Source organism: Panthera uncia, chromosome A2, assembly GCF_023721935.1.
Source record: "Panthera uncia isolate 11264 chromosome A2, Puncia_PCG_1.0, whole genome shotgun sequence".
Classification (NCBI taxonomy): Eukaryota; Metazoa; Chordata; class Mammalia; order Carnivora; family Felidae; genus Panthera; species Panthera uncia.
The window spans coordinates 119,024,202-119,050,106 of NC_064816.1; the positions used below are offsets into that span (position 1 = coordinate 119,024,202).

General features: G+C 38.9%; 1 protein-coding gene and 1 pseudogene across 5 annotated transcripts in view; one reads left to right on the forward strand and one right to left on the reverse strand.

Annotated features, from left to right (window-relative positions):
* Window positions 1–5,945: 5,945 nt before the first annotated feature.
* Window positions 5,946–25,905, forward strand: part of BBS9 (Bardet-Biedl syndrome 9) — a 433,938-nt gene continuing 413,978 nt past the window's right edge. The window contains exons 1-2 of one of the 5 annotated variants that reach the window (XM_049641681.1): window positions 5,946–6,646; window positions 22,582–22,702. In XM_049641681.1, the coding sequence (XP_049497638.1) occupies window positions 22,591–22,702 (112 nt within the window). In that variant the 5' untranslated portion in view covers window positions 5,946–6,646; window positions 22,582–22,590. The remainder of the gene's footprint in view (window positions 6,647–22,581; window positions 22,703–25,905) is intronic. The other 4 variants (XM_049641676.1, XM_049641677.1, XM_049641678.1 and 1 more) reach the window with 4 other exon arrangements.
* On the reverse strand, window positions 13,059–13,842 carry LOC125930449 (NADH dehydrogenase [ubiquinone] 1 beta subcomplex subunit 10-like; annotated as a pseudogene).

Below are 25,905 nucleotides of genomic sequence, written 5' to 3' on the forward strand. Positions count from 1 at the left end.
CCTCCCCCAGCCCTCCCCCAGCCCTCCCCCAGCCCTCCCCCAGCCCTCCCCCAGCCCACTAGGCTTTGTGCTGACAGCAGGGAGCTGCCTTAGGATTCTCACTCTTTCTCCGCCCTTCCTCCACTCATTCTCTCTCTCAAAAATAAATAAACAAATTTTAAAAAGGCCCAGAGTTAAATAACAGGCCCAAGGATGCAGAAGTAATTCCTGGAACCAGGATGCAAAGTGTTAAGTGCTTAACTAGATTGCATTTTGAAAATGTGTCTGATGTGTGAAGTTATGATAATTGTTTTAGCTTTAATGGAAAAAACCACAGAGGAAGTAAAAACAGCATAGGGAGTATTTCCCTCAAAAGTGGTGTTCAGTATAGTTAATACTTAAAAAATATGAGGAGCCCCTTTGGATTTATTAGACAAAGTCAAAATGAATGAACATATAAAGGCTATGAACAGAAACAGAATATTAACACTGGTATGTCTTAGAACTTGGAAATTAGATTCTCCTCTGAGAGGAAAGAACTGGTGCATTAACCAATCTAGTGGTTGATGCAAGTTGCCTGAACCAGTAAGTGCCCTGAAATACCTTGGGTGTGAGGTGTTTGAATCTGGTTTTCTGGGTTTGATGAACTACTTGATTGCCTTGAAACTAGTTTTTGTTTAAATCAGCTAGAGTGGATTCTATTGTCTATGACTAAAAATTGTCAGAAACAATGTTTGCGAAGTTAGTTTTTATTTTTTTAATGTTTACTTTAAAAATTTTTTTAATGTTTATTTTTGAGAGAGAGAGAGAGACAGAGAGAGAGAAAGAATGAATGGGGGAGGGGCAGAAAGGGAGGGAAATACAGAAACCAAAGCAGGCTCCAGGCTCTGAGCTGTCAGCACAGAGCCCGACACAGGGCTTGAACTCACAGACCACGAGATCATGACCTGAGCCAGTGTCAGATGCTTAACTGACTGAGCCACTCAGCCACCCCTAATGTTTACTTTTTGAGAGAGAATGTGAGCAGATGGGAGCGGGAAGTGGGGAGAGAGACAGAGGACCCAAAGCAGGCTCTGCGCCGAGAGTGGAGAGCCTGATGCAGGGCTTGAACTCACAAACGGTGAGATCATGACCTGAGCTGAAGTCAGATGCTTAACTGACTGAGCCATGCAGGCACCCCACAAAGTTAGTTTTTAAAAAAAAAATTTTTTTTAACGTTTATTTTTGAGACAGAGAGAGACAGAGCATGAACGGGGGAGGGTCAGAGAGAGAGAGACACAGAATCTGAAACAGGCTCCAGGCTCTGAGCTGTCAGCACAGAGCCCGACGCGGGGCTTGAACTCACTGACCGCGAGATCATGACCTGAGCCGAAGTCAGCCGCTTAACCGACTGAGCCACCCAGGTGCCCCACAAAGTTAGTTTTTAAAATGAACATGGATAGGGGTACCTGGGTGGCTCAGTTGGTTAAGTGAATGACTTGATCTTATGGTCTTGAGTTCAAGTCCCCCCCCCCCCTCCCCCCCCCCCTTTGCACTCTTTGCTGGGTGTGATGCCTATTAAAAAAAACCAACGTGCATGTCCTGATAATAAAGAAATACAATGGTAGTATAATTCATTATTTAGAAACGTAAAGTTTCCTTCTTACAGTTTACAGCAACTTCTTATAGTTCTCCCACATGAAAGGTGAGGGTACTCAGTAACTCAGTCATTTGAAAAGTGGAGTCCCTGGTCCCAGCTTGTGTGTAAAGCCCCTGCTACTAGTGTGATTCCACATGTTTGAGCACATCTAGTCAATGTTTGTGGTGAGCTTTCTAGGATCCTGACAGTATCAGGGCCCATGGAACCTTCTGAGCAAGAACCCACCCATAGGTCATAGGCATCAGGCACCCAAGTTTGGCCAGCAGCAAAGTCACCTCAGGAGGGAAGGAATAATTCCAGTCATTTGGTTGGTGTGAGCCACTCAGATTCATCTCTGGTATGCACCATGGAGTTGTCTGAACTCTGGAGAGTGCCAGAAGCTGTGAAGTTACAAAGGTGGAGGAAAGAGCTAATAAGAATTTCAAAAAATGTTCATTTATTCATTTATCAAACAGTAAATTAGACCTGCTATGTAAATAATGTTCTGAGTGTAGGGGAGAAAGCAATCTTTGCCTTTGTGAAGCTTATATAAGAAAAATGTTGAATTGACAATTACCCACATATTAAAATTTCAATTATGATCTGTTCTATGGAGATATATGGGGGTATCTATTCTGATGGTGGTATAGGAAGTCTTCCCAGGGAAAGGGGCATATCAACAGAGGCTTAAAGGATTTGTAGGAAGTGGTGGAGCAAAGAAAGGAAAGCATCCCAAGAGGCAGAAGAACAGCCTGTGGAAAAGAGGCTTCATGTACAGAAGAAACTGAGAGAGAAGGCCAGTGTGGGGCTGGAGGCTGGGGAGCAAGAAGAGCCATGAAATGAGACTGGAGAGGTAGACAGGATGAGATTGTCCAGGTCTTTTAGACCTTGGGAAGGACCTGGATCTCAAAGTAAGTATGGTAGGAAGGTAATGAAGAAAATAAAATTCGAAGAAGTGATTATCATATTTGAATTTTAGACATTTCTCTAGCTACCATCTGGTACCACACTGCGTGATGCTACACATATTCTGTAGGTGTTGATGTGCCAAATCTGCCTTTATGACATTCATTCATTCCAGAAACATTTATTTGGACTGCTAAATCCTATATTCATGTTGTTCAAACTTTGGGTCAAGAGTCATTAGAGGATTGTGAAATCAATTTAGGGAGTTGCCAGCGATATTGTAAACTATGAAATAAAACAGAAAAGAATAGAAAGAAATATCAGAGTGCATCATACATAAATAAGTTAGGTATTATCTTTCAAAATTAATTTTGCTCTATGAGTGAAAGCAAAAAGTTGAGCAATTAGCTCAACAAATAATTGGTCTTGGGGGGCGCCTGGGTGGCTCAGTTGGTTAAGCGTCTGACTTCGGTTCAGGTCACGATCTGGCGGTCCGTGAGTTCAAGCCCCGCATCGGGCTCTGTGCTGACAGCTCGGAGCCTGGAGCCTGTTTCAGATTCTGTGTCTCCCTCTCTCTGACCCTCCCCCATTCATGCTCTGTCTCTCTCTGTCTCAAAAATAAAATAAATGTTAAAAAAAAATTAAAAAAAAATAATTGGTCTTGGTGATGGGTATAGTTCTTCATGTCTCTAACATGTACGAGGTTTAAAAAATAATATCTGGGGGCACCTGGGTGGCTCAGCTGGTTAAGCGTCCGACTTCGGCTCAGGTCATGATCTCACAGCTTGTGAGTTCAAGCCCTGGGTCGGGCTCTGTGCTGACAGCTCAGAGCCTGGAGCCTGCTTTATGTTCTATGTCTCCTTGTCTCTCTGCCCCTCCTCCACTCATGTTGTCTCTCTCTCTCAAAAATAAATAAACAGTAAAAAAATTTAAAAAATAATGTCTGTTGGGTGGGCAGTTCTGCTTTGGGTTGGCTTGATGGATCCCAGCTCTGCGGGGCTTGGTTGGTCTAAGGTGACATCACTTACTTATGTGTCTAGTGGGGCAGTGGAGATGACTGACAACATGTTTCTCATCATTCAGCAGGCTTCTACAGGTCATTCACAAAGAGGTGGTGGCAGTATTTCCAAGAGAAGCATGAGAGGGAGAAGCACTTTTTGTGGCTTTGCTTGCATGTTTACTAATGTCTCATTGACCAAAGCAAGTCACGTTCAGATTTAAGGGTAGACCTGCAAATTCATATTGTAAAGAAATGAGCAAAAATGCAAAAAAAAACCCTACAGCTATTTTTGTAAACTATCACACTCATTAAGAAGAATTATGGCACCAGCTGCTGAAAATAAACTTTTCATGCTACAAATGATAAATTACCTTAGCTTTCCCAGCAAATAGTATTCTTTCTACTATCCTATGTTGTCACTGAAATAGGTTGAATTTGGATATCACAAGCTTTCAGAAGCTTCTCCTGTCACAGGGAATATGTATTAAAAAAAATTAAGCAGTTACATGGGGGCACCTGGATGGCTCAGTCGGTTAAGTGTCTGACTCTTGAGCCTACTCCCATGGTTTGCAGGATTGAGCCCTGAGTTGGGTTCTGTGCTGATAGCATGGAGTCTGCTTGGGATTCTCTCTCCCTTTCTTTCTGCCCATCCCCCACCCGTGCTTGCTCTCTCTCTCTCTCTCTCTCTCTCTCTCTCAAAATAAATAAACATTAAAAAATTAGGCAGTTACATATCCTAGCAGGTTGAAATATAAATTACTAATTCAAGATAATTTTCATTTAATTATTTTACATTATTTTATTCTATTATTTAATGTTTTTATTTATTTTTTTGAGAGAGAGAGAGAGAGGGAGAGAGAGACAGAGTGTGAGCGGGGAAAGGGGCAGAGAGAGAGAGGGAGACACAGAATCCGAAGCAGGCTCCAGGCTCTGAGCTGTCAGCACAGAGCCTGACATGGGGCTCGAACCCACAAGCTGTGAGATCATGACCTGAGCTGAAGTCAGACACTTAACTGTCTGAGCCACCCAGGCGCCCCTTATTCTATTATTTAAAAAAAACTTTTATTCTGGGGCACCTGGGTGGCTCAGTTGATCACGTGTTCAACTCTTGGTTTCTGTTCAGGTCACGATCTCACAATTTCTGGGGTTTGAGCCCCGCATCAGGCTCTGTGCTGGCAGCCTGGAGCTTCCTTGGGATGCTCTCTCTTTCCTTCCCTCTCTCTGCCTCTTTCAAATAAATAAACTTAAAACAAAAAAAGAAAACTTTTATTCTAATTATAAAGTTAATGCATGTCATTGAATGAGTAGTGGAAAACAATGAACATACAAAGGAAAAATCAAATCACTCCTAAACCCATTGTGTGGCCACAGTAAAGGTTTTTGTGAAAATTCCAACATTTTTCTTATGTTTTTCTTTTCAAAAATAATATCAAATTGCATACATCTTTTACACTTTTTCTCACATTATGAACACTCAAGCCAAACGTTGAATAATTTGAATTTTAATAGTGGAATAGAATTTCATCATAATTTGCCTAAGCTCCTATTATTGTCAATCCAAGTAATTTCCATTTTTATTAAAAAAATTTCTTTGAAGTAAGCTCCACACCCAACATGGGGCTTTGAACTCACTCATGATCAAGAATCAGACGCTCTACCAACTGAGACAGTCAGGTGCCCCCCCGTTTCTTTTTTTTATAACAAATGTTGTGATGGTTTAATAATATCAAAATATTAAAAATTAATGATCTTGATGATTTTCATGAAATTCTTTTAAGAACTGTAATAACTTAGAATTATATTTTCTAGTCAGAATGTGAAAAACAGGTATGGTGAAAGACAGGAAATTTAAAGCCTAAGAAAAAATCCAGTGGAAAAAACAATAAGTTTCAAGGTTGGTGACTTTTAGGGTATTACACCTATAGTGATTTTGATAGCAAAGATACAAGTTTGAGAAATTGGCATAATTCTTATGTTCAGTTGTAAAGTTGAACATATATATACCTATATTTCCGGTAATCCACTCCAGGGAATAGGCTACAGAGAATAGCTCGTGTGATCAGGGAATAGGTACAAATAACCTCATAGTAGCACTGTTTCTACTAGGAAAAAATAAACACCTGAAAATTGTTTAAAGGCTCCACCACTTTGACGATTTTGATCTTTAGCCCCGTCTTCCTCTTCAGGGCGAATTTATGTACTGGGCCAGCACCACCTCAGCCATTAGGGCTCACACAATGGCGCTCACTTCTGCGGCCACCTTGGCCACCGCTGCTAAATTCAAGGTTTGGGCCTCTTGCGCCTCAGGGCGGGAAAAGTACCGGATCCCAGAGGCTCGGAAGCGCGTGCCCGCGTAGAAGCCCTGACACTCCGCCCCATCTGCCGGAGCTTCGCCCCCTAGGAAAGCCCCACCCCCGAGTGCTGACACTCGGGACGGGAAGGCGTGGAGGGGGTGTGGCCTGCGTCCGCAGCAGAGTCGAAGGCGGGTCTTCCTCAGAGCCTAAGTCTGAGGAACAGTCAAAAGACGCAAAAGGGAGTGGTATTAATTATCCCTCTGCTAATGAGGACCAGGGAGTGGTTCACTCCAGCCCCGTCCGGTAGAAATCTGATTCCAACCACTACCCACGCAGACAAAGTCTTTCGCCTTCCACCTCAGCCACTCTGGACTACAGCCCCCAGAAGGCATCGGAGCTGAACCACCCGACTTGCGCAGCGGCGTTCGTTGTAAAGTGCTATGACAACAGGGCGAAGATGGCTTGGAGTTAGGCAGGAGTGGGGAGGTGTCCCTTCCGCCGTTGCTGTCCTTTATCTTCTGCATCCCGCTGACTGCCTCCCTCACCATTTCCTCCTCTTTGTGAGAAGCGGGACTTGCCGTTGTTCTGGCCTGCCTGGACTCTTCCAAGAGATTGATGCCGTTTTCCCCGCTTGTCTCTGGGCTTGACACAGAAAGGATGCAGGTTTACTCCTCGTGGGTGTCACTCCAACTCTGTGGAGGTGGTGGTGCTGCCTGGTGAGGCTCTCTCTCTCTGCCTGGGACGTGGAACAGGTTGGAGCGGGGAAACGACCCTGGCGGGCATTCTTAAAGGGAGATCTGCAGAGAGTTGCAGGAAAGGTGGAGCAGGACCCACCTGATTCGGCACCAGGTAAGAGTGTGTCTGGAATTAAACACTGGGAGAGTGAATGCCCTTTCTGTGTTTCGTTTTGGGGGCAAGATTGATCCCTGATGCCATGTAATGGTTTGAGGGGATATTGGATGAGAGGTTTCTTAAGAAGGATGTTTGCGTTAAAAATAAGACAAAGCTCAAGTACGACACAATGTGTGTGAGATTTATGGACATTTAAGAGAAAGGGTGACAAGAAATTTTAAAGATTCCAGTCAGGAATGTCACGTGGTGCGCAAGCAGCCTCCTCCCCTGGCACTTCAACAGGTCTTGGGAGCAAATGGTCAAAGCAGTTCTCAGCCTATGACTGAAGTAGGATACATGCACTAATACCCTTTAATTCTTCTTGCAATAGGATTATTGCTTCTCCTTCTCTGTGTATTGCAGACCACAGCAGTTTAGATGACCTGAGCTGATTTTTATCAGCATCTCCTTTCTCCAATCCAGTCCTGAAACTGACTTGAATTTCCTGGAGAGATTCATAGTTTTTCCTTTTTTCTTTTTTCCATCTCACTTAAACTTTGAACATGAAAGCATATCACACACACACACACACAACTTGAAGATGCTAGGGGAAAACTATGGGGCTTCACTAAAATCTGCCAGCATTTAGAGTGGGATAGATTTTCTAATTTGTTAGAAATATGTAAATAGAATAATTGCTGAGATTTGTGTGTGTGTGTGTGTGTGTGTGTGTGTGGATAGACCTAACCCTTATTTAAAAGCATTAAAAAAAGCTTTTCATTTTGCAAATAATTTATAAGTTATTTATTAGAGTTTAAGGAATTTTCCATTTTGTGTAGCTGTGTGTAATTGCTCTTAAGTTGCAACTACACACTTATGTTTGTGGTACAATTTCTTGATGGAAATATTCACTGAGGGGGAAAAATCCAGTATCAACAGTATATAGTATTATTTATTGATTTTTAATGTTTATTTTTGAGAGAGAGAGAGAGACAGAGAGTGAGCAGGGGAGGGGCAGAGAGAGAGGGAGACACAGAATCTGAAGCAGGCTCCAGGCTCTGAGCTGTCAGCACAGACCCCATGCGGGGCCCAAACCCACAAACTGTGAGATCATGACCTGAGCCGAAGTTGGACTTTTAACCGACTGAGCCACCCAGGAGCCCCTATATAGTATTTTTTAATCTTTTAAACTTTTTGATGTATGTATCAAATCTCATCCCTCAGAATAAAGACTTTCAAATATTTTTCAAAAATTATTGAAACACGTGGAGTCATTATAAAACAACTCTGCCAACTAACATTTCAGTGAAAGGTTACTGTCAGTTTTTTGAATATCCCATTTAAATATCCAGTCCAGAGGTTCAGACTGGCATTTGTAACTTTGTCTTGCTCAGGATACATTCCACTACCACCACCACCACTTCTATTACTACTACTAGGTTACTAGTGACATTTATCTGACATTTATTGAGTACATCCTATGGGTTGGGCATTGGGTAAGCAATTACATGTGTTAGGTCATTTTATCTTTCCGTTCCGCAGAACAGTTGGGAGACTAGAAGGTGAGGGACTTGTCCAAGGTCACTCTGCTAAAGTGTGAAATGAAAAAGGGAACCCAAATCTGTCTAACTCCCTTTCCTGTGTTTTGTCTTCTGTGCCTTTTATTGAAAATTCCAACACTGATCTCTTATATTATCTTCAAAAGCAGCATTCTTCTAATTCTACATACACTTGTCATCTTTCTTGCACTGAATGCCCTGATTCCTACTTTCCAAAATTTGAGGCAGCACTAGCGTGACCTGGAGAAAGCAAAACTCCAAATACGAACAACAATAGTGTCAGTGTGCCTTCTAATTCCAGGATCTGCCTTCTTTCCACAGGATTCTTGGGGTTATTGTTGCAGTGATTGTTCTAGTCATCCTTCCTTATTGTAGGACTAGGCCAATCGGGTGTGAAAACATCCATATCTTAAAGAAAAACTAAATCTGAGTAAATTTGGTGTGGAACATAACATATATATAAGCAAGTATTAAAAATTAAAAAAAGTGTCAAGTGATAAATATGGAAAAGCATTTCTGGAGTTGAGGGGATAGAGAGATTATAAGATTAAAAGATAATACTTGCAAAGCACTTAGAACACTGCCTGAGACTTAGTAAATGATTAGTAAATGTTACCTATTTGGGAGAAGAGATAATAGCCATTGAAAATCTTATCTTTGGTTTTTGTTTTTCATTTACTTAAAAACAAAACCACTGAGGAGCTGGAAATCAACATTGAATGAAGAGTGGATAAAATGCAAATTCTTGTTTCCTATTTTTATTCAAGACAGTTAACTAAACCAAATAAGAAAATCAATTTATATATATTTAATTTTTTGTCATTCAGCATACTTTTTGTTTTTGTAGTAGAAAAACCAGGTTTCACAGCTGAAAAATGTCCCATGTTTCTTAGTTTCCTTCTTCCTAACCTGCCGGTAACTGACCTTCCCTGCCTACTACTTGCCTTAATATCTTAAAGTCAAGGTCTGTATCTCATTGAATTTGGAAAATGAATCAGAATTTTACTTATTTATTTATTTGTTTAGTAGGCTGCATCAGGCAGGTGCCCCTAGAATTTCATTTATGTCTTAATTTCTGGTTAATTTTTTTTTTTTTAAGTTTATTTATTTTGAGAGAGTGCGAGTGTGAGCAGGGTATGGAGAGATAGAGAATTCCAGGCAGGCTCTTCACTGACAGTGCAAAACTTGAGCTCAAACCCATGAACTGTGAGATCATGACCTGAACCCAAATCAGGAGTTGGATGCTTAACCAAGTGAGACCCAGGCACCCTTGTAGTTAATTTTTCTTTCTCTTAATGGGGTGGGATGTCCTTCTAGGAGAAAGGGTAGGGTTTATTTTGCTAACCTTCTGAATTTAACTTGCTATCCTTTTGTTCTGCTGGAGTGGTAAATGGGGCCAGAATATGGGAATATCCTACTTTAAAAAAAGTGAAAGTTTATTATTTTTTATTATGGGATATTTTACACATAAGCAAAAGCATAAAGAATAGTATGTCTATCTTTATGATATGACCTCATATGTCTATCACCATTTATTCTTTTAAAAAAAATAATAGCTTTATTGGAAAATAATTTATAGGGCCCGGTGGAGAAAGGGGCGGCGGCGGTGGACCGCAGGCAGGAGCCCAAAGGGGGCCGTGAGAGGAGAGCCCCTTTCTGCCCGGGTAATTTACCAGATTAAATATGGTTGATGATGGTTCTGAACAAATACAGCTTTTATTTGAGGTATGCCATTTTGAAGACTGAGACCATGGAGTTTTATCCTTGAGGATAAAGGAAATATTTGCAAAAGTCTATTTTATATAGCAAAAACGTGAATCCTGAGACTGAATTCTCTAAAGGGCCTATACAACGTAATAGATGTTGGTGGAACCATTTACACCCAGTCAGCTTGAAGAGTCTCAAATGGACCCTACCACTGAGAAAACAAGATGGCAGTCCACTATGGGGAATTGAGGAAAATGGATTAATACAAGAGTGCTGTGATAATACACAACCAAGACAGGGTTCTTTTAACCTGGATTTCATGAAATGAATGAAGACATAGGTTTCTTACCCAGCACAAATGGACTTTCTGAAGACTTTTTGTATCATTAAAATAAGTACATTTTTGACATTTGGAGAAGAAAGATGGCACATTAACACAGATGATAGTTTGTATGCCTGGAACTTTTGGCAGTTTGATTTGTATGAGTATGACCTTGTGAAATGTTAACTTTAGTAAAATTTCTAACACTTAAAAAAAAGAAATATAATTTATAGAACATACAATTCACCAATATAATTTGGACAACTCAACGTTATTTTTGTATATTTTACTTTGTATATTCACAGATATGTGCAACCGTCACTTGCGCTGTAGCCAATTTTAGAATATTTTCATCACCTCAAAAAGAAAACTTGGCACTCTAGCTGCAACTCTCTTGTCCTTTATTTCCCACTGGAATTTATTTTCTTCCTGTATGGATTTGGCTATTCTGTACATTTTGTCTATCTATTTATTTATTTGTTTGTTTGCTTATTTATTTTTAGTTGAAGTAGTATTAACATGCAGTACTTAGTTTCAGGTGTTTTCTATATATTTTACATAAATGGAATCACAAAAAAAATGGTCTTTAGTGACTGGCTTCTTTCTCTTGCATAATTTTTCAGGTTGTAGCATATATCAGTACTTCTTTTTTTTTTTTTTTTTCATTTTTCAACGTTTTTTTTTTTATTTATTTTTGGGACAGAGAGAGACAGAGCATGAACGGGGGAGGGGCAGAGAGAGAGGGAGACACAGAATCGGAAACAGGCTCCAGGCTCCGAGCCATCAGCCCAGAGCCTGACGCGGGGCTCGAACTCACAGACCGCGAGATCGTGACCTGGCTGAAGTCGGACGCTTAACCGACTGCGCCACCCAGGCGCCCCTCAGTACTTCTTTTTTATTGCTGAAGAGTATTCTATTTTATGGACATGCCAACTTTGTGTTCATATATTCATTAGTGGATAGACCTTTGGATCATTTCTACCTTTTGGATATTATGAATGATGCTACTATAAACATGCATGTATAAATTTTCATGTGGACATATGCTTTCACTTCTCTTGGACTGGAATTGCTGGATCATATGATTACTCTATGTTTAAGTGTTTGAGGAGCTGCCAGATCACTTTCCAAAGTGGTTGTACCATTATATTCCCAACAGCATTGTATGAGGACTTTGATTTCTCAACATCGTTGCCCAAACTTGTTTCTGTCTGACTTTTTGATTCTAGTCATCATAGTGGGAACAAAGTGGTATCTCACTGTAGTTTTGATACGCATTTCCCTGGTGGCTAATGATACTGAGCATCTTTTCTTGTGTCTGTTGGCCATTTGTATATCTGACTTGGAGAAATATATATTCATATCCTTTCCCCATTTTTAAATTGGGTTTCTGTCTTTTTATTATTGAGTCATAAAGAGTTCTTTGTATGTTACAGATAGGTATCTTTTATCAGAGATATGATTTGTATTTTCTCTTGTTCTATGGGTCATCTTTTTATTTTCTTATTTGTGTTCTTTGAAGTAAAAAGTTTCAACTCTTGGTGAAATCCCTTTATTTTTTCTTTTGTTACTTATGCTTTTGGTGTGAAACTTAAGAATCTATCACAATATCTGATATCATGAAGATTTACTTTTAAGTTTTCTTCTAAGAAGTCTTCTAGGAGTTTCTAAGAATTTTATAGTTTTAGCTGTGTATTAACATACATAAAGGTCTTTGATCCATTTTGAATAAAATTTTTTATATGGTTTTAGGTAAGAGTCCAACTTCATTCTTTCACATGTGGCTATCCAATAATAATCATTTGTTGCAATTTCTCATTGAATGGTCTTAGCATCCTTGTTGAAAATCAATTTACCATAGATGTGTAAGTTTATTTTCGGACTCTCCATTCTTTTCCATTTATCTATATGTCTATCCTTATGCCAGTACTTACTGTCCTAATTACTATTGCTTTATAGTTAGGTTTTGAAATGGGGAAATCCTTCAACTTTGTTCTTCTTTTTGAAAATTGTTTTGGCTATTCTGAATTGCTGGCAATTCTATATGAATTTCAGAATAAGCTTGTCAATTTGTACGAAGAAGTCCTATGGGGATCTGATAAGGATTACAATGAATCTGTAGATCAGTTTGGGAAGTATTGCCATCTTAATAATGTTATGATTTCAGATCCATGAACACGGGATATTTTCCTGTTTATTTAGATCTCCTTTAGTTCTTTCAACTATATTTTATAATTTTCAAGGTATATGTTTTACACTTCCTTTGTTAAATTTATTCCTAGGTATTTTATTCTTTTGGGTGCTATTGTAAATGCAATTGATTTTTGTATATTAATATTATTGTGTCTTTCAACTTTACTTAACTTGTTTATTAGCTCTCATAGTTTTTTACTGAATTTCTTAGGATTTTCTATCTACCAGATCATGTCATCTGTGAGTAAAGATAGCTTTACTACTTCCTTTCCAATCTTGGAGCCTTTTAGTTCTTTTTCTTACCTAATTGCCTGACCTAAAACCTCTGGTACAATGTTGTTGTTTTTTGTTTTTGTTAATAGTGCCTTTTGTTTATTTCTCTTACAAGTTTAGTAGTAGCTGGATTTGAAGGGAGATGGGGACAATAAGATGAATTGATGAAAGCTCATCAGTATGTCAAGGTTGGGGGCTGAAGGGGACACCGGAACAGGTTTCTGTTACTCTTTTTTTAAAAAATGTTTATTTATTTATTTATATTTTATTTTTGAGAGAGCGAGCGAGCGAGCGAGCAAGCATGAGCAATGAAGGGGGAGAGAGAGAGGGTGACATAGGATCTGATGCAGGCTCTAGGTTCTGAGCTGTCGGCACAGATCCTGACATGGGGCTTGAAATCATGGATCATGACCTGAGCCGAAGTCGGATGCTTAATGGCTGAGCCACCCAGGCACCTCTGTTACTCTTTATTTTAGTAATAGTTGTGTGAAGGGGCTCAAGTTGCTGCCAGAGGCAGCAGCGGCCTCTTTAATGGCTTTTCTCTCTGCCAGCATCTGCTGCTTCTGTTTTGCCAGGTACTTCCTGGTAGAATAATGGGCCCCAAATCGTGATTGTGGTCCTGGTAGGCCTTGGCCACCTGGGTGAACCACTCCAGCTCCTTGACACAGTTCTGCCTGTAGTTCTTGCCTTCCCTCTGCTGACAGGCCTTCAGCCTTTCCTGCATAATGTTGACAATTTCTTGGTCAACTTTAGTGTCTCTTCCCCATTGCATTTCTGCTTCAGACATGCACAAGACATTCTTTTCCTGGCACTCAGTGATGTCTGGCACATGGCTGAACTCCTGGTGGTAGTAGTAATACCTGTTCTTTACATGCTGATGTCTCTTAGGTCATGGGCCAGTCCATGAGGAGGTCTAAGGACTTCGTCAAATATGTTATGGGGTTGGGCATTGAGAGCTGCGGCGAGGGCAACAGTGTGTGGCATGATGCCTCTGGGTACACGTCCTTGTCCCAACTGTCCAGCGTGGCATGGCAGTGGTGTGTGGGGGCCTCTGATCTCTGACACTCGAGCCTCTCCTCTACCTGGGTTCCACACCTAGGTTGGCACAGTGTAGCAGCTCTTCCAGTACAATGTTGAATAAAAGTGGTGAATATGGACATCCTAGTCTTGTGTGTGGTCTTAGGGAGAAAGCATCTAGTTGTTCATCCTTAAGTATGATATACGCCATAGGTTTTGCAGTTTGAGGAAGTTCCCTTTTATTACTAGTGGTTTTTTTTAGTGGAAGAGTGTTGGATTTTATTTTGTCAGATGCTTTTTTCTGAGTTGAGACGATGATGTGGTTTTTAATTTTTGTTTTATTGATATGGTGTACTATTGTAATTCATTTTTGGATGTTAGACTCACCTTGCATTCTTGGAGTAAATCTCATCTGGTCATGGTGCATAGTTCTTTTATATATTGCTTGATTCATTTGCTAGTGTTTTGCTGAGAATTTTTACATCCATATTCATTAGAGATATTGGTCTGTAGTTTTCTTGTGTTTGCTTACTTTTGGTATTGATGTAACACCAGCCTTATAAGAATGAGTTGGGAAGTATTCCTTCCTCTTTTATTTTTTGGGGTAGTTTGTGAAGAATTGTTATTTGTGTTTGGTAGAATTCACCATCTGGGCCTAGTCTTTTCTTTGTGGGTAGTTTTTTGATTACTAATTCAATCTCTTTACTTGTTGTAGGTCTATTTAGATTTTCTATTTTGTTTTTAGTCAGCAACAGGTAGCTGGAAGCAAGATGAATAATGCTGATGTCCTGCTCCTCCAGGGAAGATAGTTCTCTGACTAGGAGCTGTGGGGAGAAGCGTGCCTTATTCTTGGCTGTACCAGTCTGGAGTGGAGTTTCTATCTTGTGAGCCAGGAGTGAGGGGAGAATGAGTGAATCTCGTTTTTTTAAAATACTATAGACTTTTAATTTTCTTACTGAGTTTTAGGAGGTTTTTAATGTTTCTTTACTTTAGGACAATATCCAGAGACTTTAAATGGTTATTTTAAAAAATAATTTTCACCAATTTTCCTGGGGAGTGGGGTCCATGGAGCTTCTCACATGTCATTCTAAAAGTGAAGTCTTCTGAAACTTTAAATTGCATAGCATAATGGTTATGGGAGACATACTTATGTTATCAAAAGATTTGGTCAGAGTTCCATTAGGTATCAAGGTACTCTATCTAGTGTTTGTAAAACTGTTTAAGAGTAAGTTAAAAAGTTATTATATACATGCTTATTAGGAAACCAACTGCTATGTGCAAAGATAAATTTTTTGTATGTATGTTTTATTTGAGCCATAGGATTAAACCTTTTGTAGATAAACAGGGATATTCAGCAATCTTAAATTATTCAGGCTTGCTGTGGAACTCATCTTTGAAGCCAAAGTGGAAAGGAGCTCCTTTTTAAAATCTGTTCTTCATGGGGCACCTGGGTGGCTCAGTCGGTTAAGTGTTCAACTTCAGTTCGGGTCATGATCTCACAATTCGTGACTTTGGGGCCCACACCGGGCTCTGTGCTGACAGTTCAGAGCCTGGAGCCTGCTTTGGATTCCGTGTCTCCCTCTCTCTCTGACCCTCCCCTGCTCGCACTCTGTCTCTGTCTCTCTCTCTCAAAAACAAATAAACATTAAAAAAAATAAAAAGTATCTACTGTCTTTCAGCTTAAGTTGTTTTAAAATCCACCAATTTTTGCAAAAGGAAATTAATGGTATGCCAACTTAGCACAGTTTGTGGTTTCTTAATTTCTTGGGAATGGGCAGCATGCCTTTCTTTGTTTCTGTCTTTAAAATCAGAAAGAGAGAGAGAGGCATTTGGGAAGCACATACTGGCTACTGACATCAGCTCAAATTGTTGGTTTTCTTATTGTTTATTAACTTTATAGAGATGTAAGTCCTTACAGTTCAATACATTATTGTCCACAATGGTACGTGATAGTGCCTGGGACCTGGAAGAACCAGTATGTAGGATTTTGATGTAATGGAATTTATGCAGTTCTGCTATGTATTACCTTATGTTTGTCCTGGTAGGAAAGTCATTTGGTCCGAAATAATTAAATAGCTCTGGTTCTGTGAGGAAGAGCCATTTGTTGGACCTGTGTTTAAAATCAGCACCCTTCGCCCCTCTTAAGAATTACAACAAAGCAAAACAAAATAACCCCTCTACTGACTCATGCTTTTCAATTTTTTTCCTGATATTAAATTGCAGGCAGTGGCAGCCTGAAAAGACAAGGATCTAGAGACCAGGGAGAGGGCACAGAGAAACAAGTTTCTGCCAGTAGCTGTGTGACTTAGAGGAATCCTACAACTAACCTTTCTGGGCCTCTCCTACAGAATGAGAGGACCAGCTGATTACTAAGTACCTTCTAGCTGTTCATGCCCTTTGGCTTGAAAAATAAGTCTTTTTTTTCCAAGCTTTGGAAAGGTAACTTGTAGCACAGGTCCCAGGAAAAAAGGAAGTGGTAAAGTAGAGCCCTAATATAGGAAAACATTTACTTTGGCTATCAGGTATCAGGTCACCTGGTGCTTTTTATACTTTAAGGTGCATGTGAATCATCTGGGTATTTTGTCTGACATGAGGCTGAGATTTTGCATCACAAGTTCTTGGGTAATACTGATGCTGGTCCAGGGACTACACTTTGGGTAGCAAGGAGCTGAACAGTGTAGAAAAGGAGGGCTTTCAGCAGCTAGTGAAGTAAAGGGTGACGAAGGAGAAACTGAGAGCAGGAGAAACAGAAACTAAATGTTGCCTGTGTTGTTTTGTTAGTAAGAATAGATCTTAAATTCTATGCTAGAAGTCCTTGAAAAATAGTTTGATGTAGAACATTTCCATTTACAGACAACTCTCTATGTTGGAGAGTTAATTTTTCATATTGGAGGGTTTTTTTGTTTTTCATTTTTATTTTAGCAAGCTGAAAAAATTTGTTCATTAACTCAGGATTTTGAGGCCATTTTCACATAATAGCTATTTCAGTCATGTGTATTTATATTCAAACAGTAGCTATGTCTTTTGTGGTCTCATCTCTTAGCACTTTGATTTTTTAAAAATATCATTTAATAGCATTGATGGAAAAAACTCTTCTCTATGACCATTACTTAGGCATTTAATCTGTTCTATAGAAAACCCATGAGGTTTTCTCTTCTGCGTGCATGAGGTGAAAGTGACCCTTTTGGATGCTGAACATAGAGATCTTCCCTTTCTATTTTCTCTCTGTAAGAGTCCTTTGAACTGGCTGATGCTGAATGTGTGCAAAGGATCTCACACTTGTTGGTTAGCCTATTGATTTCTGTTTTTGGCTGTGTCTCCAAATGGAGATTGTGCCTCTAAGTCTTTATTCTTTATGATATTATCAGCAGCATTTCATATAGCTGGCCATTCTCTTTTTCTAGATATACCTTTTTTCATTTCCATACAGGTGGCTCACTCCTGGTTTTCCTTTGGTCTCATTTGATGCCCCTATTCAGTTTTCTGGACATCTTGCCTTTTTTTCCCCCTGGCCTCTGACCACAGAGCCCAGGTTTTCTACCTGGAAAGCTTGTGTCTGATTTCCTCTCAGCTCCCCCACACCCTTCTCCCATGCACCTTTTCCCTTTTCTGATTATACTTTGTATTCTTTCGCTGTAATAAATCACAGCCATGATGACAACTATATGATAAATGCTGTGAACCCTCCAAGTGAGTCTTTGAGTGGTACTGAATTTGGGTAACACTCTTCTGGGCTGCAAGAGAATGATGTATCTTTATACTGGTAGTCTAATGATATGATATATTACAACTTTCCATATATTTCTGAATATATAATGAGAATATATGGCACTTATTAAGTACTGTTACTTCCCTCTCAAATAAAAAAATCTAATAAAAGTATAATAAAGTGTTTATTACATTTTTTGTATGCTTGCTGCCAGATTTGAAGTTTAGTCATTTGGCAATTTGTATGGTTATATAATGCCATTAGTAATAACAAGTGATGCAGATGTTTTTCAGAAACTCTCCCACATATGTTAAAACTCATTTTAAGTTTATTTACCTATTACGTATTTTTCCCTTCATGTCCACCAACACCTTGCCTTTATCTGATTTCTTTTTTAGTGTAAATAGAGGCCTTGAGTGAAGCTTGCCTTTTCTTTTTTCTTTCTTTCTTTCTTTCTTTCTTTCTTTCTTTCTTTCTATTTTTCTTTCTATCTTTCTTTCTTCTTTCTTTCTTTCTTTCTTTCTTTCTTTCTTGTTGTTTGTTTCCTTAAACTGGTCATTGAAATAATATTATACTCACATAGAAGTTGCAAAAGTAGTGATTTCCTAATAACAGAATAATTATCAAACTACTAAATTGACATTTATACAATGCTATGACTAAACTATAAGTCTTATTTAGATTCACTAAGTTTTACATTACATACACTTTTCTTTTTGGAATATGGCTCAAAGAAATTAAAATTTATCCCATGAAACCACCACCAAAATCAGGGTACAGAACTTTTCCGTCATCTCAAAGAAATCCCCTTCTACTAGTCTGTTAAAGTCATGCCCTCCCTTAACCCTGGCAACTGCTGATCTGTTTTCCATCAGTTTAATTTTGTCATTTTGAAAATGTTACAGAAATGGAATTATTTAATATGTGATCTTTTGGGATTGGATGTTTTTAAGACTTTTTATTTGTTTTATTTTTTTATTTTAGAGAGATAGAGTGTGAGCACAAACAGGGGGAGAGGCAGAGAGAGAGAGGGAGAGAGAGAATCTTAAGTAGGCTCCATGCCCAGTGAGAAGCCCTCTGCCAGGCTTAATCTTGAGACCCTGAGATCATGACCTGAGCCGAAATCAGGATTCAGACACTTAACTGCCTGAGCCACCCAGGCACCCCTGGGATTGGGTGTTTTTTTTTTTTTTGACTCAGCATAATGCTCCTGAGATCCATCCAAGTTGTTGTTACTTCATTAAAAAAAAATTGCTGAGTTTTATTCCATGGTAAGGCTGTACCATAGTTTGTTTATTCACACATTGAAGGACATTTGTTTCTTTTCTTCAAGGTAGATTTTAAAAAATATCATAAAAAGGGTAAAAACCATAGTAATGGCTAACGTTTATTGAGTGCTTATTTGTGCCAAGTGTTGTGCTAATAAAACCGTGTTCCTTTTTTCAAACTAAGTTTTTATTTTTTATTTTGAATTGTGAGAAAATATACATAAAATTACCACCCTAACCACTTAAAAATATTTTTAAAGTTTATTTTTTTATTTATTTTTTGAGAGAGAGAGAGGAAGAGAGAGAGAATCCCAAGCAGGCTCTGCACTGCCAGCACAGAGCCTGACGTGGGGCTGGAACTCACAAATTGTGAGATCATAGCCTGAGCCAAAATCAGAAGTCAGGTGCTTAACCAGCTGAGCCACCCAGGCACCCTACTGTCTTAACTTTTTTATTTTTTATTTTTTTATTTTTATTAAAAATTTTTAAAACTATTTTTTAAAAAGTTTATGTATTGTGGGAGAGAGAGTGAGAGAGTGTGTGAGCAGAGGAGGGGCAAAGAGAGAGGGAGAGAGAGAGAATCCCAAGCAGGCTCTGTGCTGTTAGTGCAGAGCCTGATGTGGGGGTTGAACTCAAAAGCTGTGAGATCATGACCTAAGCCAAAACCAAGAGTCAGATGCTTAATGACCGAGCCATCCAGGTGCCGCATCTTAACCATTTTTAAGTGTACAGTTCAGTAGTATTAAGTACATTCACATTTTTGTGCAACCAGTCTCCAAAACTCTTCACCTTGTAAAACTGAATCTCTATACCCATCAACTAAAGCTTCCCACTTCTCTCTCACCCCAACCCTGGCAGCCACCATTCTACTCTCCATGAATTTGACTACTGTAGGTACCTCATATAAGTGGAAACATGCAGTATTTGTCTTTTTGACTGGTTTATTTCACTTAACATAATGTTCTTAAGGTTCATTCATGTTGCATGTGTCAGAATTTCCCTCCTTTTTAAGACTGATAATACTCCATTGTATGTATATGCCACACTTTGTTTATCCACTCATCCACTGATGGACAACCCAACTTGGGTTGCCTCTACCTTTTAGATATTGTGAATAATGCTGCTATGAACATAAGAGTGCAAATGTCTCTTTGAACTCCTGTTTTCATTTCCTTTGGATATATACCCAGAAGTAGAATGAGTGGATCATATGGTAATTTATATTTTTAATTTTTTGAGGAACCACCATACAGTTTCCATAGTGGTTGCACTATTTTAGATTTTCATCAACAATGCACAAGGGTTCCAGTTACTTCACATCCTTGCCAACACTTGTTATTTTCTGGGTTTTTTGTTTGTTTTTTGTTTGTTTTTGTAGTAGCTGTCGTAATGGGTGTGAGGTGGTATTTCATTATGTTTTTGATTTGCATTTCCCTAATGATTAGTGATGTTGAACATTGTTTCACATGTTTTTTGACCATGTAACTCTTCTTGGGTTAAATGTCTATTCAAGTCCTTTGCCCATTAAAACAATTTTTTTGTTGATATTCATGAGTTCTTTATGTATTATGTATATGAATCATAATTAGATATATAATTTGCAAATATTTTCTTCCTTTTCATAGGTTGCCTCTACTGCATTCTTATTTATTCCTCTTTATTTTATAGATGAGGAAGCTGAAGTATGGGGAGTTTTGGTAACTCTTAGTAACCTGTCCTTGGTTTCTTGGTTTGTATGGAACATATATCCAAATTCACACTGACCACCTCCGGAGTCTGTACTTTTCACCACTGCATGATTCTCAGCTAATTTCTTGGCCAACTTAAGGAAAGCAAGTGGTCTTGCTTTCTATGATTAACCTATGTGGAAGGCATACTTTAAGAAGCAGATTGATTTACATTTTTTATTTTTTATTTTTAATTTATTTTTAATGTTTATTCTAGAGAGAGAGAGACAGAGTGTGAAGGGGAGGGACACAGAGAGAGAGGGAGACACAGAATCTGAAGCAGGCTCCAGGCTCTAAGCTGTCAGCACAGAACCTGATGCGGGGCTTGAACCCAAGAATTGTGAGATCATGACCTGAGCTGAGTCAGATGCTTACCCGACTGAGCCATCCAGGAGCCCCTGATTTACATTTAAAAAAAAAAAAATTTTTTTTTAATGTTTATTTATTTTTGAGACAGAGAGAGACACAGTGCAAGTGGGGGAGGGGCAGAGAGAGAGGGAGACACAGAATCTGAAACAGGCTCCAGGCTCTGAGCTGTCAGCACAGAGCCCAATGCGGGGCTCGAACCCACGAACGGTGAGATCATGACCTGAGCCGAAGTCGGACACTTAACCGACTGAGCCACCCAGGCGCCCCTGATTTACATTTTTTAAATGTATAGTTGATCCTCATTATTTGCAGATTCCATATTTGTGAGTTTACCTGTTTGCTAAAATTTATTTGTGATACCAGAGTCAATACTTATGGTGCTTTTGGGTCATGAATGGTCATACACAGAGTGGCAAAAAAATTTAAGTCACTTGACACACATGTACCTGGAAGATATCAATCACAGTGATTCTTTGCCTTCTTGTTTGAGCTCTTATACTATAAATAAGTGTCCTTTTTGTGGCCTACTTAGTGCCATGTTTTTCACATCTCTGTTGTTTGGATTTGTTTATTTATTTATATGCTCTGATTTTTGTTTAAAATCATCCCCATATAAAATGCTTAAGTGCTGTGTAATGTTTCTAATTAGGTGCAAGAAGGCTGTGATATACCTTACAGAGAAAATACATGTATCAGATAAGCTTCCTTCAAATATATGAGTTATAGTGTTGCTGACTGTAGAGTTGAATGTTAATGAATCAACAGTATATTAAATAAAGTAGTTTTAAACAGAGAAACACAAAAAACAAAGTTATGTATTGATTGGTTGATGAAAAAGTTGTGACTAGAGGCTCACAGGAGCTTCTCTATTTCCCCTAGAGGCAATAGTTCAGTATTTACTAACTCAGTGTTTGCTGTGACCTTATAGAATGGAATGTCTTTATAAATAAGGAAAATTGACTGTATTTCCTATTATTTAAATCAGGGTAGCATGAAGGAAAGGCTTATTTATGTTGGATAAACGAACTTTCATAGAATCTCAGGATATGTGATGTTTGTGTTATAATTTGGGGTCCAGTGGGCATTCACATTCACCCATGTCGGTAACTTTGTGGTAGATGTTGCTGGTATACCCTTATTCTAGATGAGAAATCAAAGCAGAGAGAAGTTTCATGGGTTGCCAGTGTCACAGATGGTTAGTGGTATAGTGGTATAAATGCACCTATACCTGGTTTTCCTGGTTCTTTTTTGGTGTGAATTTTCTTCTTCCATTTTGCCTTTCTACAATTAGAATGGGGAAAGGGTGTGAATGCTTTTTGAGTCCTTGTAATATACTAGTTCCAGTGTTAGCCATTTGATACGTTTGACTTCATTTGCTTTTCTCAGCAACTCATTGTGGCATGAGATGATGCAGTCTTTTCAGTGACCAAACTGTAGGAAAATTAGGTATTTTGCTAAGGAATTCTGTACTAATGAGTGCTATTAGAATTTGAATCTTGATCCTACAAAGAATATTTTTTTTGTTACTGTGTGTCATTGTCTACTACATGTCCCAGAAGAGAGAATTGGCCCAACATACACGTATAATTTTTCAGACTGACTCTCCAATGGCATTGCAAAATATTTGATGATGCTTCCAGCCATTTTATTTGTGGTTTCACATATGTTTGCAAAATACAAAATTAAAGTTAAATTCAGAAATGTTTTAACATTGTCCAAGTTTAATTTGCTATGCCTTAAGGAATAATTAATTCATAATTCATGGTGTGAAGTAGATTTTTACTATAAATAAATGCTTTCTTTTTATAGTGAACGAAAATGTCTTTATTTAAAGCCCGGGATTGGTGGTCTACTGTTCTGGGAGAAAAAGAAGAATTTGATCAAGGCTGTTTGTGTTTGGCTGATGTTGACAATACTGGAAATGGACAAGGTAAGCAACTTATGGCCATGCATCTTGGAGCAAAGCTTTACAGAAATAAAATAAAAATGACTTCCTTTTTAAAAATGTACTTTATAGAATGTAAGTGAACTATAGAATTATGCCCTAATTTTTAAGGTAGTTTTCCTTATAAGTAATATTTAGGTAGCAGGCTAACAAGGCTAACAAAGATAGTTTTTACTTCTGTTTTGCTCTTTTTTTTTTTTTTTTTTGATTTGTGTTGATTCTGTCATATTATTTGGAAGTAGAGCCACTAAAATATTTTAATTAATTAATTAATTTATTTTGAGAGAGAGAGAGAAAGGAGGTAGAGGGGCGAAAAGGGAGAGAGAGAATCCCTAGCAGTCTCTATGCTGTCAGCACAGAGCCAAACATGGGCTCAATCCCATGAACTATGAGATTATGACCTGAGCCAGAATTAAGAGTCAGATACTTAACTGACTGAGCCACCCAGGTGTCCCAAAATATTTTTAATTTTGAAATTTTTTAGAAATTGTTTTCAAGGAAAACTATATTTTCTTTTTTTTTTTTATTGTTTATTTATTTTCGAGAGACGAGACAGAGCACAAGTGGGAGGGGCAGAGAGAGAGAGAGACAGAGAGAGACAGAGAGAGAGACAGACAGAGACATACATACTCGAAGCAGGCTCCAGGCTCCAGGCTCTGAGCTCTTAGTACAGAGCCTGACGCAGAGCTCAATCTCACAAACCGCGAGATCATGACCCAAGCTGAAGCTAGACGCCCAACCGACTGAGCCACTCAGGAGCCCCAGAAAATTCTATTTTCTAAAAGTTGAATCTGAAAGCCATTCATACCAGAATGGAAAAATTTTTCTAGTTCTATTGGATGGTAGAAAAAATAATTAAATCATTACTTTCATTTTCATATTATGATACTGAAAACAACATTCTGTCTTATTCTTATATTGATTTGCTCCTCTTTGCATCTTCATATTTTTTGAAGCAGTCTTTAAAACATTTTAGTTCTATGTCATTGCTATTTGGAAATTGTATTATTATTATTATTATTTTTTAATTATTATTTTTTTTTTTAGAGAGGGAGTGAGAGCATAAGCTGGGGAGAGGGGCAGAGGGAGATGGAGAGAATCTTAAGCAGGCTCCATGCTGTATGGAACTTGACATGGGGCTCGATCCCATGATCATGGGATCATGGCCTGAGCTAAAATCAAGAGTCTGACGCTCAACCGGCTGAGCTACGCAGGTGCCCCTGTTTTAATGATTATAGTCATGAGCTTTTTCTTTTCTTTTTTGTAATCCAGATAGTCATTAGCTTTTTAAAAAACAAACTTATTATAATCATTCTTTTGTTCAGTGTTTATAAATATTGTCCCCTTACATTTTTTTGTTATTTTATTTCCCTTTCCTATAACAAAAACAATAGAATCTTGGGGACAAGGTGAAAGGAGAAAAAATTTTTTTTTTAATTTACATTTTAGTTAACATACAGTGCAATATTTGTTTCAGGAGTAGAATTCAGTGATTCATCACTTATATACAACACCCAGTGCTCATCCCACTATGTGCCCTCTTTAATACCCATCACCCATCTAGCCCATATCCCACCTATCTCCCTCCACTAATCCTCAGTTTGTTCTCTGTCGTTAAGAGTCTTTTGTGGTTTGTTTCCCTCTCTCCTCCTTTTTTCCCCCTGAAAGAAGAAAATTATATTGACAAAGAAGAATGGGAGGTACTAAGCTGTACTGAGCACCCACATTATTTCTAAGGAAAATCTGGGCCCTGCCCTTCCACTGATAGAAGATGGGAAAGTCTTCTACTCAGAGGGTGTTCTGAGAGTTTCCTCAAACATTATGAACCTTGTCTCCTGCCTGTTTGTTAAAACTTATGATTCCCTTATTATTTGGCAGCATAGAATGCTGAGACTACAAAAATATATGCCATAGAGAACAATTTCAAACTCATTTATGCCCAAACTATCTGAAGCTCAACTTGGTTGGAAACTATCCTGATTGATTGTCTTAATAGGCTACTGTTCACTCATTTCTTTTAGAGCTCTTCACTGAGGTGCCACCAGTGGGTTACCAGTTACTAGTTTGCTTCTTCCCAATTTTTGGCCAGCTGTGAGCAGTTTCCTCTGTTTTCCCAAGGATACTATACAAAAATAATTTCCTGTGTGTGTCCCACATAGGAAAAAAAAATCCCTGATTATTATTTCTCAAAACTTGGACCACCAGCATCATCATATTCTGGGGGTGATTATTATATATAAAGATTTTCTATTTCACCTATATAAAATCCTATAAGGTCATGTTTCCTGGAGGGAGGTGGATTACAGGGGGGTGTAGGTATCTGCATTTTTGACAAGCTCCATTGTTGAATGGTGGTACACTACAGTTGAATAATTATTGTTGATCTTAGGGAGTGGAAGGTAGATGAGAGCAGTTTGGGACATGCTCTGTTTGAGAAAGGAATGTCTAGTAGGCAGAATAGAGGTAGTGATTTTGAAGTGAGCCGTATGCTGGTTGTATTTGAAACCCTGGAAATGCATGAAAATGCACAGGGAAAGAAGGTGGAATAAGGGGGCAGGAACCTTAGGACCATAACCTTTAGCATACAAGCATTAAAGGGGGAGGTTTGGGAAGGGTAGATAGTAATAGATTCTGAGAAGGGCAAGCAGAGAGGAAGGAGAACCAGTTGGGCTGGTACCTGGGAGGCAAGGTTTAGTGACATGAAGACTGAAGTTTCCACGCCATTTAGCAGCAAGTAGTTCATTAGTGTTCTTGGTGAGGGTGGATGAGTGGGCACAATGGTGACAAAATCTAGATTTGTAGTGGGAGAAGGAGTGGAAGGTTCGGAAGACTGCGTGTTTATGGCTCTTTAAAGAAACTTAGCTGTGAAGGGAAGAAGGGAGGATAATAACTGGGGGGCAGCGTAGGGTAAGGAGAAGTGGGAAAAATTCAGTGTATGGCATGGAGGATATAATAGAGCAGGGACGGGACACCTGGCTGGCTCTGTAGGTGGAGTGTGTGATTCTTGATCTGGGGATTGTAGGTTTGAGCCCCACGTTGAGTGCAGAGATTACTTAAAAGTAAAATCTTAGGGGCGCCTGGGTGGCTCAAGTCGGTAAGCGTCTGACTTCGGCTCAGGTCATGATCTCGTGGTCTGTGAGTTCGAGCCCCGCGTCGGGCTCTGTGCTGACAGCTCAGAGCCTGGAGTC